This window comes from Drosophila arizonae, chromosome 3 (assembly GCF_054131065.1).
Source record: "Drosophila arizonae isolate 15081-1271.41 chromosome 3, UAZ_ARI_1.0, whole genome shotgun sequence".
In the NCBI taxonomy this organism is placed as follows: domain Eukaryota; kingdom Metazoa; phylum Arthropoda; class Insecta; order Diptera; family Drosophilidae; genus Drosophila; species Drosophila arizonae.
The window spans coordinates 17,012,318-17,027,320 of NC_142923.1; the positions used below are offsets into that span (position 1 = coordinate 17,012,318).

Consider the following 15,003-nt stretch of genomic DNA (forward strand, 5'->3'; position numbering starts at 1 on the left):
TTTCTACATTATATTTTCTATATATATACATATGTTGTACATATAGATATACCCATAGAAATATTTGATTTATCAGCTTATTTTCAGTTTCAGCTTATTTTCCCTATTATCTAGTACGTTTTACGCTTGTCTGATTGAATCGCAAGGTGAAATATGAAATAACTTTTGAAGGAGAATAGAATTTGTTTCAGTTCAGCTTTCGTGATGAGGTGTCAGATAAAGTAGCTGGATGCCAACAATGCTGACACTTTGATTAAAGACTGCAGCACAGTGATTGGACTCTGGTTGCAACGTGCAGCGAGCAACTTGCAACTGGCGACTGTAAAACTGATTCGTTTTCTTTCGGGCAGCATCGTTTCGGTCGCCTGTGGCAGCGTCTTCTCAACTGCATCTGGTGAAAGTTGCACTCGCTTCATGCGGCTGGTTTTCAAGGTCTTTCCGTAGGTGTTGCATGGACGCAACAAGACGAAAAAAAAGTAAATAAAAATAAATACAAATAAAAACCAACCCAGGGAAGGGAGCACAGCAATGTTGGCGTCTAGTGAAACGCTGTGGTATGTTGGGTACGAGATTAGCCGAGGTGTTTCCAGCTTGTGGCAAGTGGTTTTTCTTCAAGTGAAAATGAGATTTGTCTACCGGATGTTGAGCTTTATAATAGGGTTATAGAAAAAGAAATTGTATGTTTGTATCGGTATATATCTAAATATAATTGTTGTTATGTATATATCCCCCATGAATATCGAAGTCTGTTTTCCATAAATATTTATTATTTATTATTTATTATTTATTATTTATTATTTATTATTTTCACTCAGTCAGCATTTTTCTTGCTCATTTCGTATCCCTGCCATCTATGTATATACATATGTACATATATATAATACTTGACCTCGACAAATTGCAACTGATCGTTGGCCTCGATGTTAATAGCTTATCATTTATAACATTTATAAGACATTAATATCTGCATCAGTATCTTGATCTGCATCTCTTCGGACAGCTATAACTGTAATTGCTATATTCATAATCATACAGTCGGGGGGCTGGGGATACCCTTTGATTAGTGGTCATTCAACTCCTCAAGTCAGTCGCTCTCGATATATGTATATGTTTTGTTTTTATTGTTGGAGTGATGGCGTCGCCGATAAGTAAAAGACCGGCTTGTAGTTTCCTCGTCTTTATTTGTAGATTAGAGCTGTGTCGCTCGTATAGTATTGTGAATATATAGTTGTATCGAAATGTCAGTACCAGGAGAGGCAAGTGACAAGTGTGTGAGAGGAAGTACTCAGCAGTACACAACAGAATGCTGTTAATAACATAACATTGTGTGGTGCGGGAGGAGCAATTCTTGTTAATGAGATTTGGCATTAACATACTCCCCCCCCTTGCAAGGATTGCAAATTAGGACGTCGCGTTTGAAGCTGGAGACCCTTTGGTGTGCGGATCAAAGCCGTCAGCGGAGCTGTGACCGCCTTTTTGAGAGCCGAGGCGGAGTGACGTGCTGATCCCTGGAGATGCAGGAGCGTGTGGTGATCCTGGCCACACGTTTTGCAACGTCCCTTGTTGCGGCAGGATTGCCCGGAGTGCTCGTGAGCCAAGCAGTTCGTGCAGTACTTATGCATAAGTACCGCACTCAGCCGTTTCTCCTCTGAAAGGCCCAGAAAACGCTGGCAATTCCGGAGTCCGTGGGTTCCTGGGCACACGCGGCACTGGAAGGAATTGGTACCGCGTGGCTTGCTGCTTTTGGATGACGGCGTCTTTATCTGGAAGATCGGATGAGTTGGAGGTTGAATTGCTTGCTCGTTAGAACACAACATGGAGGTCAGTTTGACAGCACAAGGAGGACGAGGATCGGGTTGGAATAATGGGCCTGAACAAAGAATATTATTCAGGCTGTCATTCAGTGCTGGACGGAGAGCATTGAAACCGACCCTCACTTTCGGAGTGGTGCTGTCGGGAGCTCGGAATGGAAGAGCTTCGTCAGATGATACGGTTGGCAGAGACTCAAGTTTCGCCTCTTCCGAAACAGAAACTTGAGTTGTGAAGGAGGAGACCGTTCCTGGTATCATCTGTGAAAGTGGGCCTGTCAGTACCCAACCGAAAATAGTCTCCAGACCTATAAGAGGCCCACAAATATTAGGGTGATAGCCTCCCTGAATGATAGTCGGAAGGATATCCGCGCCTATCAGGACATCAATTTCCGCACTCTTGTAAAACTCGGGGTCAGCTAGCTGAACTTTCGGAAGTTTGTTTAACAAGAGTTGCGGAACTGGGGACGAAGGGATGTTACCAGCCAGGTTTGGCACGACGAGAGCAGAAGCTTTGATTCGCAGTCTCGGCTTCAACGGAGAACCAATATCAAAGTTGCATAGCTTGTGTGCCTCAGCTGTCACTGCTTGATTCAGGCCGGATACCTGAGTATGCACGGATTTGAAGGGCAACTTGATATTATGGAACAGTCGCTCAGAAATGAAAGTCGCTTCGGACCCTGAGTCGACTAAAGCACGGGCGGGATAGGTTGCGCCGAAGTGGCATATATTAATCACCGCCGTGCCGAGGAGGACACCTCGCGTGTTGGCAGCCAGATACGTTTGGACGTTGGACATACCTGGAGTACGAGTCGGAGCTATAGCTGTTGCGGAGGCAGCAGCGGTCCGAAGAGTATTGTCCCTATGGAGTAGGGTGTTATGTCGACCATTGCACGTGAAACAGTTGTGAGTACTGGTACACTCTCGTAACTGGTGACCTTTAGCGAAACAGTTTAGGCAAAGCTTCCTTGATTTTATGTAACTCTCTCGTTCATGAATGGATAGTTGGAGAAACTGAGGGCAGAATCGGATTGGATGATTCTCTCTTGAACACAGATCGCACCTTGTACCGATTGTGTCCACTTGCGTTCTGAACGAGTTCAGTCGTTTCGGAAAGGCAGGGTTCGCAGATCTCGGAGTTGAGTTTGGAACTTTTGGAACAGAACGGTCACCTTCCATAGCCTCAAGAGCACGAGCGCGCTCGCTAAGGAAGTGACTAACGTCCTGCCAGGCTGGGATTTCGGTTTTTCGTGTCAATGAATGCTCCCAGAGAGATCGAGTGTGATCTGGCAAGTTGGATGTGCACACGAACACAAGGATACAGTCCCAATTCTCCGTAGAGATTTGAGCATGCTCGATTGCAGTGACGCATCTATGAATGGTGCCATGCAACTCTCTGAGAGCGGAGCCTGATTCCTTGGTGATCTTGGAAAGGTTGAGAAGAGTTCTAAGCTGGCTGTTGACTAACAGCCGCTTATTCTCGAACCGATCACACAAAGAGACCCAAGCCGATGCAAAGCCGTCGTTTGTGAGAGGATACTCTGCGACTAGTGCGTTTGCATCGCCTGCTGTTTTCGAATTAAGGTGGAATAGCTTTTCCACCGGAGTTAAACACGGATTTTTGATGTAGATCGCAGTAAAAAGATCGCGGAATGTTGGCCAGCGCAAGTAGTCGCCGTGGAACACTTCCATATCAACGGGTGGAAGGCGACAGCCTTCAGACGAGGCGAAAGGAGCGGACATAGGAGCGGGCGGTGTACTCGATGCGGAAAGTGCATCGATCTGTACACTCAGGTGGGTCGTACACCGCTCGTAGACAGCGTAGCAGTTGTCGAACTTGGCCTCCATGGCTTCAACTTCGCCACTGCTCGCCCCTTGGCTCAATGCTCTGGCACAGATCTTATATTGCTGCTCAACATCATCCCACAATGCCTTGACCCGATCTCGGCGGATCTCGAATGCTCGGAGCTGAGCCGCCTGGGTGGCGTTAGAGTCTCCGGGACCGTCAATGCGCGACTCAAACTTGATGAGCCTATCCGCAGCCGAGATGAAGTCAGACAACGACATTTTAGACGGACTTGCGGGCTTTGGACTGGATCGGGTGACGACCGGACTACGCTTGAAAGTGCTACTTGTCTGCGGTTTCCCGGACGGAATGGGTGATGCAGAGGCACTGCGCTTGATCAGACGCGAAGCTGATACACTAAGTTGCGCTCTACCCGAACGATCAGACATGGATGCTAACTAGAAGTTAGCTGCTGGAAATTTCTGATATGGAGGCAGAAATTAACTCAAAGAACAAAGTAATTCAGTTGACAAGAGCAAGAATGTTGTCAACTGAACGTAGAGCAAATTAGAAAAGAATTATTGCCTTGTTGCAAGTAAAGCGAAAACAAAGAAGAAGAAAAGGCAAAAAATTTAATTTATTTAATTAGGATAAATTAAATAATCAAATTCTTAATTTGAAATTCGGCTTTGTAATTAATTATTTTAATTAGGATAAATTTAATAATTAAATTTGCTTTACAATGTCTCTTTGAAATACGATAAATACTGATCGTGACACAACTATCGTTACGAAATTGTGGCGGCCGCTGATAGCTATTGAAAATGTTATCGATACTAGTGACGATCTCAGCTGCTTGGACACAACACAAAACAACCAATTTAACAATTTAAGATTATTGTTTAGTAAATGTGTAGTGTATATGTATGTGGAAGTTGCTATTGTGAATTTATATGTTAATTGTGTTGCTGGGCTGTTTGTACGCGAGTGAAATATGAAGAAGTTTCAAGATGCTCATATGTGCATACATGAATGTATGTATGTATGAGCGTATGTTCGTACAAACAGAAGAAAGCGGACACACAATTAGCAAATAGATAAGTAAAACTAGTAGAAATTAATTATTAAATTGCAAAATAAAACTATTAAAAACAACAAAGGATACTGTGTTTTATTTAATAGTTGAGCGAGGAGCATGTATATATGTATGTATACATATATATGTCTCTCTGCAGCCGGCGACTAGTTACATATGTATATGAGTACATATGTATGTATGTGCGGATGGATGAAAAGGCAGAATATGTAAATAAATTTATTAAACGATCAACAAAGGATATTGTTCTTCTCGTGTTAATAAATATTAATCGGATTTAAACACAGCTTAATACATATCTATATATATAAGAATATATACATATAGGCATGTAGTCGAAATATTGCTAGATTAGTACATATATATGTATATACAAGGGAAGGCGGATGAGAGGTGCCAGTGTATTTATGCATATATATATGTATGTACTACTCTAGACAAGAATGGGGTACTTATCTCGACGGCCGATGGAATGCTGGTGTGAAGGTGGATGAAGCTCCGGCTCGAAGGACCAAATGTTGGAGTGATGGCGTCGCCGATAAGTAAAAGACCGGCTTGTAGTTTCCTCGTCTTTATTTGTAGATTAGAGCTGTGTCGCTCGTATAGTATTGTGAATATATAGTTGTATCGAAATGTCAGTACCAGGAGAGGCAAGTGACAAGTGTGTGAGAGGAAGTACTCAGCAGTACACAACAGAATGCTGTTAATAACATAACATTGTGTGGTGCGGGAGGAGCAATTCTTGTTAATGAGATTTGGCATTAACATTTATGATTCTCATGATTCTGCTTTGGCTGCAGATTCGCTGATTCCGTAGCCTGATTCGCCACAGTTGGAACTGTATGTGTATATATGTGTATATATTCATTACCTGATGAGCAGCGCCTCCCAGTTCCAGTTCCACTTCCCAGTTCCACTCCACTCTCTTTAGCTACGGATCTCGGCGGATTTTGCCATGTTTATACACGTCCCTGCTTCAGCTGGTTTCTTTGCTCAAGTTTAGCTGTTTTTTGCTGTCTCTGCGTGTCTCTGACAACTTCTACGCTCCAGTGCGAGTAGTCAACAGATTGTACCCATTGCAAATCTGGGTACCAAAGGGTATATAATGCAATGCTAGCTACAGAAGATCACATCAATGACTATTATATCAACATCGAATATAGATATATATTATGATCAAGTGCCTTCTTTTTATGCTCAAATGAATCATGTTGTTTACTGAATATCTTCGGTAGTTCCTCATTTTGGTCATCCAAATGGCAATTGAAGGGTATCTCTAGGCTGGCACTTTGCTGCATCACTCTTACTTGTTTCGACTGTTGCTATGAGTGTTGGCCTGCACAGCATTGACTTTCTCCTTAAATACTATTTTCATGAATATTGTTTTCATCGTCATTCGTTGAGCCTGATCCGTTAACAGTTATCGCCATCGCCAGCTATCCTCCACGTCTCCTCTCTCTCTCTCTCTCTCTCTCTCTCTACAGCTTTGTTTGTTGCTTCAGCAGCTAATTTGCGGCTTTCCTCAATTCGTGGCACTTGCTTCCGTGTGTCACTCATGAGCCACCCTCGCTGTTGAGTATTGTTATTTCTTAATTTTCTTATCCTACGCTTTCTTTCATTTTCATTTTTTATGCATTTTCCTTTGTCTTGCAATTTTCCAGTTGGGTGTTTGAGTATGAATGGGCGACTATTGGGCGTTGCACTCGGTGCACATTACACAGGAATATAGAAATACTTGACAGAAGTAAATCTATAGTAAATCGTGGAGTCAAGGTCACCAGTTTTTATGTGTGTATATCTAGGTATTACTTATACTTAGAGAGATGCATGTGTCCATTCACCCTTTTTCTTAGAAATCAAGTTCACATCTTAAGGACAATTCAAATCCTAACCATCTTTTAGATTCCATTACTCCAATTTATATCTGTCATAACTCAGAGCATTACTTTAAGAAACCTTAAAGCGGTAACCTTTATGTACGGAATTTGGAGTTCATGAATTACAAATAAAAATACAAAACCTTAAATGGCATATCTAACCTTCATAACTGTAAAATTGCCCCTACTCAGCAAATACGAACTCTCTGTTCCACTCCCAACAGTCATCAGATTAAAGTTTCAACTTCAGTTGGTTTTCTCCCAACTATCGACCAGTCAGAGAGTCAGCATTGAGATGAAGAAAAAGAAGAAGAAAAAAGTTGCGAAAAACGCCACTCGACAACTGCAAAAATGTGGCCGTTGGCTGGACGGACGGACGTAGGAGGCAGGAGTTGTGCGGCATCTAGGGGTGCGGTAGTAAGGGGGGTTTCCCTCATCATGTGGAATTCCGTTGTGGGGACTCGGTGGGGCTGGGCTTGTTGGCCATTTGAAAAGTTTGCCAAGCGATTGCCGCCTGTTTGCATGACTTGTGGCTGACAACAAAATCGCTGGAGCAGCTGAGCTGAGCTGAGCTGATGCCAAAGCCAAAGCCAGTAACAGAGCCAGAGCCAGAGCCAGAGCCAGAGCCGAAGACAAAGTGATTTCTGCAGCATTTTCATTTGTTGCCCCATTGAGGCTGTGCTGTTCCACTTAAATGCGAAATTGCCTGGGCAACATAAGGTGTGACTGCAAATGGAATTTACTAACAGTTCTATTCGTAGTTTCCAGACTGTTTCCAGACTGATCGATAGATTGTATCTCATACTGATAGATTATGACGGGAAAGAAGTGAGTTCTTAACTCTTTGGTTAATAATACCCTGTCTGCCTTGTGTTTGGCTTCTGGCACTTTCTCATTGAAACCTGTCGCTTCTTTTTTTGCAGTTAGTTAGTTTGCATAGCTGATATCTGAAAATTGGATCACGATTGAAACTTGAAAAACTCGAAATCTAACCATCAGTAGTAAGCTGATTGCAATATCTCTACTCAGTTATACCTTGGTCATTGGAATTGGAGTCGCGAAGACTAGAATTTTAGTATCAGGTCTGGAATGCTTCGATCTATAGAAACAATAGATATTTCCAGCTGTATGTCGGTCGGTTGATTGATTTAGGCAACGATAACTGCTTGAGATACAAATGTATCTGAAGTATACAAATGTATCTGTCGCAATAGCCGCACTGTATTCGCTAAAAAATATTGAAATCATTTGCTGCTTTTGATTAATTGGCGTTGGTAATGCAAATGTTTTTGGCCGCTCGTTTCGTGTACTACAAACATATGCATATACAACATGTGTGAGTGTGTGCGTGTGTGTGCATATGTCTAGTTGTTCGACTATTTGCACATTGTCTATGCGCCAAGCTAGCGTATGGCGAACTATTTAAAATGTATCCAAAGAGATACAAAATACATTACGAATGCGGTTGCCAAGTCTTGGAAATTCCCTTTATTGCATTCTTTCCCACACCAAGCGAACAGACAGCGAGCCAGCCAGCCAGCCATTGATGCAAAGCTGCATCTCTCTCTCTCTCTCTCAGCTAGAGGCGAAGTCAGAAAGATACACTACAATATCAGAGAGGGTGAGAGAGAGCAAGAGAGAGCGAACGAGTGATACTTTAGGCCTTCTTGCAGGTTGGCTGCTTGCTTGGCTGTTGGCTGTTCGCTGTTCGCTGTTGTTAAAAAGTATGTATGTGCGACTGCAGAGGGCTTACGTCGCCGTCGTCATTTGCAGTGTCGTAAATTATATTAGAGTGTCCCATTCTGTGCGAGGCTGCCACAAAACCTAGTCAAGCCGGCTCGAGCAACTTTAACATCATAATCATTGCAATGATTATTTTGATTTAGTGACTGCAACCAGAATACACACTTCACATCTATAATTAAATGTTGCTGAAATATTATCAAATTATTCGTTTTCATTTGATGCCATAGTGCATATGCATGTGTGTGTGTTTGTGTGTGTGTGTTTGTGGTGTGTCTACCAGCATAATGTGGTTCACTCTAAGCTGTAATTAAATGATAATGAGGGAATAGCTGAAGATCAACCACGAGACTATTGCAACAATAATAATAATCTGCATAAAGTACACAAAATGTACTTTTATTACTAATTATTTATTTTGCAATATTTCAAATCCATATTTCTCTTCTACAAATAGCAAAAGCCACAAAGCCTGCCTGCATTGCGCTGCTTACAAGCAAAAAAAAAAAAAAAAAAACTATATGTATATGTATAAATATGTGTGTTTGTATGCATACATATATGTATATGTATAAGACAATAAAAAAGCACACATGAAACCGGTTCTTTGTAAGCACACATTCGCAAGCGCAAGGTAATGTATAAGTAAACAGACTTATAAAAGCGGCCATCGCCATGTTCAATTCGCCAGCGAGCTGCAGCCGGGTATGCGTACCTTATGAACTACTTACGACTGGTGAAGGGTATATGTATAAGTACCCACACACACACACACACACCAGCATACATCTGTGCGAATTGGTGTCGATGTGTGCAGAAGGAAGGTCGAATGTATGCTAAGGCAGTCAGTCAGTCAGCTTGGAGATGAGAATGGATTGGTATCTCTTAGTCAGGCAGTGAGGCAAATGTCTGTTTTTGCGCTATAATTGCTTTATTTTATTTTATTTGTTTCTTCCTATTTTATTTATATTTATATTTTTTGCTATTCATTCAAATTGAACCGCCAAACTCAAGGGTCTAAAGTTCAAATGCTATCGCTAAGTTCGATTTCTGGTTGGGTGTGTAGTTATTATTATTATTATTGATAAAGTCGATGCTCTGTGTCGGCACAATTCCCAGAATTTGGTCACTTTCGGTTTTTGACCTCATGGGGTTATCTAAGAGCTACATTATATGATAATCTGACTTTTGTTATTTTTTTTTTCTCACTACATAAATTTAATTAGTTGTAAAAGCGAAGTGTTTTCTGCGGGAGTTTGGCGAGCAACATATGCATAAACAAACATCTATACAATATTACTTAAAATTAAAGTCAAGCCACGAAATCGCTTTCCCATGTGAAAGATATAATAAATTTATGAAACAAAGTATAAGTTGCGTTCGTGGCATTCTTCAAGACTGTAAATAACAGCATCAAACCCAAACCAAGTGCAACCCGAATACAAATCCGTAGCCGCAATCGTGGCTGCAATAGATTTTCTCTTTGTCTCTTTTGTAGCGCGGCCCGCTCTTTGGATCTGCTCTCTTCGCCCACACAAAATGCAGCCAGCGTTAGGTTGTAGTGCTGCTGCTTTACCGGTTTTGCCTTTACTACGATGACAACGCGTTCGTTCGTTTGGTTTTTGTTATTGTATTTTTATTTTTGTATTTCGTTGTTGTTGTTGCTGTTGCTGTTGTTGTAGTGTACGTGCGGTCTATCTTTTAGATAAATATGTATCTAACGGTTGATTGCAGTAGTAAATGGCGCTCAGCTGTGCGAACCGGCCATACACTGGTTATGCGGGCGACTCAACAACGACTTTGACTTCGGCTCCGCTTCCAGTTTCGATTCCAGTCGGGTAGAAATATTTCGGACTGGGCGCGTTCCAACACGAGCGTTCCATGCAACATTGCCGCTGCTAGCTGTTAGCTGGCATCGCGTCGTCGGCACGTTTCGTGATTGTTCGAGGGAACAACGCCAGCATTCCGAACAGTCCGACACTAACTTTCAAACTGTACGGTTTGGCAGAGTTTCCAGCAGCGGAGGCAGCGCGTCATGTTCGATGTTTTTACTCTGCCACTGCCACACACAACACAGCAGCTAGCTAGCTAGCTCTACACACAATCAAAGACTTAAGCAACAAGAACAACAACAACAGCAACAGTGACAACAACGGCTATTCAGCAAACTGCAATAAGTGATTGTTGTTGTAAAAGTTTAAGCAATTGAAGTGAGTGCGCGAATATCAAAATTTATCACGCATAATGAAATTCGCATCAAAAATTTATATTAATCAAATAAAAACATGTTCGAGAGGGCGAAAAGAAAATTAACCAAGTCAAGTTGTTATTGTTATTAGTTCACATCCTGCTCTTTGTGTATTTGGATAGTAGATATTAACGTATTCGGTATATGTATATACATATATACATATTAAAAAAGTGTATGAACAACAAATCGTCAAACATACAATATATATATATTATTTTTTTTTTTTATATATTTATATTATTTTTGTGGTGATTTTGATTAAAAAAAAAAAAAAGAATCCGCTCTTTTCAATTGTAATATCCGGTGTAGCGGAATTTCGCTGTGTCTGAATCTGATAATATACACACATACATACATACACATATATAAATGTACAAATGTATTTATGTCAGCCTGTATGTGTATGTGTGCGTGTTGTGTGCTTGCTAGCGTGTGAGAGTGTGTCCGCGTGTGGCTACGTGTGAGTGTGACTGTGTGATTGTGTGAGTGACAGAGAGGGAGAGAGCGAGCGTGTGCTCACATAAACAGGCGAGTGAAATAGAAAATTGAACCCAAGCAGAATAAGAAGAAGAAGAAGGCAATGAAGAAGCATGGAAAGCGTTCGAGACAATTTTGTGTCTTCTTTTGTTTATAGAATTTATCGTGCTGGCAACATTGAGGTTATATAAAGATTAATATTTCTCTGCTTTCACAATTTTTGCAGCTTCAAAAAAATCGAGCGATCGAACAATTAATAAAACAAAAAGTGCAATTAATAAGTGCAATAAAACCCGACGACGACAACAAATATTGTTTGAATATCGCCAATGTGTTCATAGTTCCGTTGTTTAGCTAAGCGATATTAACAATTTATAAATTAAAATTAAACCAAGATCAATAATGCAATAATTATGAAACAAAACAAGTGCAATTAATACAAATTTACAATTATTAAATAAATAAAGTACAATTAGTTAAAAACACAAACTTTGTCACAATTTTGAAACAATAAACCCAAATATATAAACAAATTAAAATTTGTAAAATATATTCCATTTGAGGATTATTGCTTGCCTTAGGACTTTCGCCAATTGTGAGTATAGCAAAATTATTTAAGAAATTCAATTTATCGGCGTTAACATTTGCGTTTGCTACTTCTACGAGAGTTACTAAATAAAGAGTTTATAGGAGAAATTTGAAAGAATATCGAAATCTTCGTTGAAAGTTAAAAAATGGCTATAGTTGCACGCAGATAACCGGATATAATGCAAACGTGGCATTCGAATTGATAAATAAATTACGAATTTATTTATTTATTATTTGGGGGCAAAATCTTTTTTTAAAGAGACAACAAATGTACAGAGAAAATTCCCCCTCTTTAAATTGTCATGACAACTTTATTTTATTTTTTTATCTACGTTTAGATTTAGATGAGTGTTCCTCAAATTGATTGTTGTTGTTGTTGTTATTGTTCATGTTAGCCAGAGAAAAATACCTGCAATTTTGTAATTATTGTTTTACGGTCTGGTTGAGATGATTTCTGTGGGCTTTTTATCGTATGTACATACTATATGTGGTGTGTGTAGAAAAGAGTTTCGCGAAGAATTCTAACTTGAATTTGCAGAGAGCGAGAGAGAGAGAGAGAGAGAAAGAGAGAGAAGAAGGCGTAGGAGAGAGGGAGACCTCTATACCTAGTAAGGATATTTTTTGATGTTTGAACTTGTTTGCTTCCACAGATCATATGATTTTAGTAATTTTCTTACATTTTGAGGTGTCAGTGAACTACAAACCAGATACTTTCAGTTGCGTGTTTGTTTAGGCTCAAAAAAAAAAAAAAAAAATAAAAAAATAAATAAAAAAAAAAAAAAAAAAAAAAAATTGAATAAAATCACACAGCAAAAGCGACACGTAAGTAATGGAATGGTATGGATTGTTGGTGGTACGAGAGATGACGCTGACGCTCGAGAGCTCGCGCGGTTATTGACTTTCCTTTCCTTCACTTTCCCTTCCCGTACCTTCCCTTCCCATCCCAATCTGCTCGCTAGCCACGCCGATCGTCATTGCCTCCATGCTTTGTTTGTTGTTTATGTTGATGTGTCTTGTTTGCGACTCTTCACTTTTGGTTAATTTTCTTTGGAATCATCGGCGGACAGCATGTGTAAAAATTTATTATATGAATCAATTTTCTTTGACGCTGGGAAAAAATTGTTAGAGCTTTTCGCTCAACCAAAATATACCCTATGTTAAATGTTGCAATATTATCACATCGATTATAAGATATTTTCGAATGGCCCGTTATTCAATAGACCCCCTAAACATTTCAGTCTAGATTATATAAGCGGATATATAAAATAAAATTAATACGGGTATGAAATAACAGAATTTCCAACTGAATAATCCAGACTCTACATAACGAATCCTGAAACATAATTTCTGATTTATAAGAGAAAATATCAATTATATAGTACTTGTTGACCAAGCTTTAAAATAGATGTACTGTATTTTGTAGAAAGTCGAGTTCATATTAATATTTTATTTCCCTAGAAGCATTACTCATTCTAGAAATTGCAACGCACGTACTTGAACTTTTTAAGATTGATTCACCTTGGCATGTTGACAGGCTGAAGAATAAACATATGTTTTAACTAGAACAACAAAAGAGAGGGAGAGAAAGCAAACGAGATAGAGAGAGAGAGGTAGATGGAGAGAGAGAGAGAGAGATAGATAGCGAGAGATGGAGAGACTGGCAGTTAATTTGGTTATTGTAATTTGTCTGGATTTTACGAGAGATTAATAGCAACTTACATATATGGCCTAGCCTAAATATATAATTTGTTGTTTTTCTTCTTTTTGTGTGTGATGGAAACACATGTTTTGTTGTCTGCCAGAACGCATCATATTGCTTTGTGTTCTGGTGAGGTCAATGACCGTAGGAGCAACCATTGCCGGAAATATCAATTTAAATATTTGTGTTAATAACAAATCTATAATGTGATTCGAACTATACACAAATTTTGACAGTTTAATATAATGGTGACGGCGGTACATACCTTCCATTTAGCTTAGATGTAAGCAATGGAAAACTTGAAGGCCGGCGAAGAGCTATATAAAAGGTTCTCTGGACAACGTTCTCACGTTGCACGAGACTCTTTCAATAAAGACTGGGAGAAGTGGCAAACGCGCAACCTTAATGTGGCACATCACTTGGCAACCAAGTTGGACAAGCCAATTGATGAGATATCCGATCTGATGTACAATATTACGGTACAGAACTACAGTCAGATTTTGAATCCAATAAGCGGTTTTGCGAACAAATTTGAAGTGCCGTTCGCCAGCGCTGATGCGTGTACGAAACTCCTGGCTATCTTTGACTTTGAGGGCAATCTTCGCCATCCATCGGATCCCAAGAGTCTTTTTCAACTTCTACAATTGATGCAGCATATATCGCGGTGGGGCTCCAATTGGGAGAAGAAACAGTCACAAATCGAAAAAAAAATGCAGCACGGCACCATGTCGATATTACCTGAATTTAAATTGCCATTGAGTTGTATGAAAAAAAACGGCAAAAGCGAGATCATTATCGGCAACAACAACAACAGGCTCAGCCTCAACAACAACATCAAGGACAACAACAACTATTACATCAACAATGACAACATGAGCATTAAAAAAATATCCAAGAAGAGGAGCCGCACTAGCGTTGTCAAAAGCATCGACAAGCATAGTAATCTCAAACCACGTCGTAGCGTGGTCTCGCATTTCAAAAGTATATCCGGTGTTAAAAAGTCTTACAAATCAAGGAAGTCGATTACTAGCATCAATACATCAAAAGCGAAAAAGGGTGCAGGATACTCTCTTTTGCCTATGCAAGAAATATTATTGATGGATGACAACGGACGGCGACGTGGACTTGGAACCATAGATCTCGCTATTTTAAAGTTGAAGCAAAAGTATTTTTTGCGTTTATTGCTAGAGAAAAACATGAAAGATAATCCTGATAAACTTCTCAATGCCTTGATTGAAGCAGACTTGGGAGACCCTTTAAAGGAAACAAAACCTGATAACGCTGCCGCAGCAGAAATATCCAACTTCTACTCAGCTGTTGTGTCAAAGCCGGAAAGGTTTGCAAACGTTCACTGGCAGGTGCCAAAACTATATCAGTTTAAAAAGGAGAACTTACCGTTCAGTGATCGTGTGCTCTTGCTGTACCATGAGCCATGGAAATTAGCCGAATCGATGAGTGCCATTCATTGGAATAAATATTACGATGTGCTGCGGAGCCATGAGATAAGGCACCGATCAGAATACTTACATTGAATCCAGAGTATATTGTATATAGTATTATAGAACTGCCTACAGCCAATGGCAGTAGGCGTGTAAGGAAAGAGTCAAAGTATTTGCTGCCAATGAAACAGATTTTAGTTTCAAAATAAAATTGTTCAAGTACACACGCTTTTAAATTT

The 15,003-nt window shown here is 40.1% G+C and overlaps 2 protein-coding genes across 7 annotated transcripts in view; both read left to right on the plus strand.

Moving 5' to 3' along the window:
* mtgo (miles to go) overlaps window positions 1-15,003 on the plus strand; it is a 70,276-nt gene that overhangs the window by 24,889 nt on the left and 30,384 nt on the right. Inside the window, exons 1-2 of one of the 6 annotated variants that reach the window (XM_089464817.1) lie at window positions 7,529-10,520; window positions 11,265-11,633. The exons of 3 other annotated variants lie outside the window; for them this stretch is intronic. The gene's annotated coding sequence lies outside the window, so the exon portion shown is untranslated. Of the gene's footprint in view, window positions 1-7,528; window positions 10,521-11,264; window positions 11,634-15,003 lie in introns of those variants that run through there. 2 more of the 6 variants (XM_089464818.1, XM_018003153.2) reach the window with 2 other exon arrangements.
* LOC149269792 (uncharacterized) lies at window positions 11,640-14,988 on the plus strand. Its single transcript, XM_089464847.1, has one exon. The coding sequence runs from the start codon at window positions 13,616-13,618 to the stop codon at window positions 14,855-14,857; it is 1,242 nt and encodes a 413-aa protein (XP_089320973.1). The 5' UTR covers window positions 11,640-13,615; the 3' UTR covers window positions 14,858-14,988.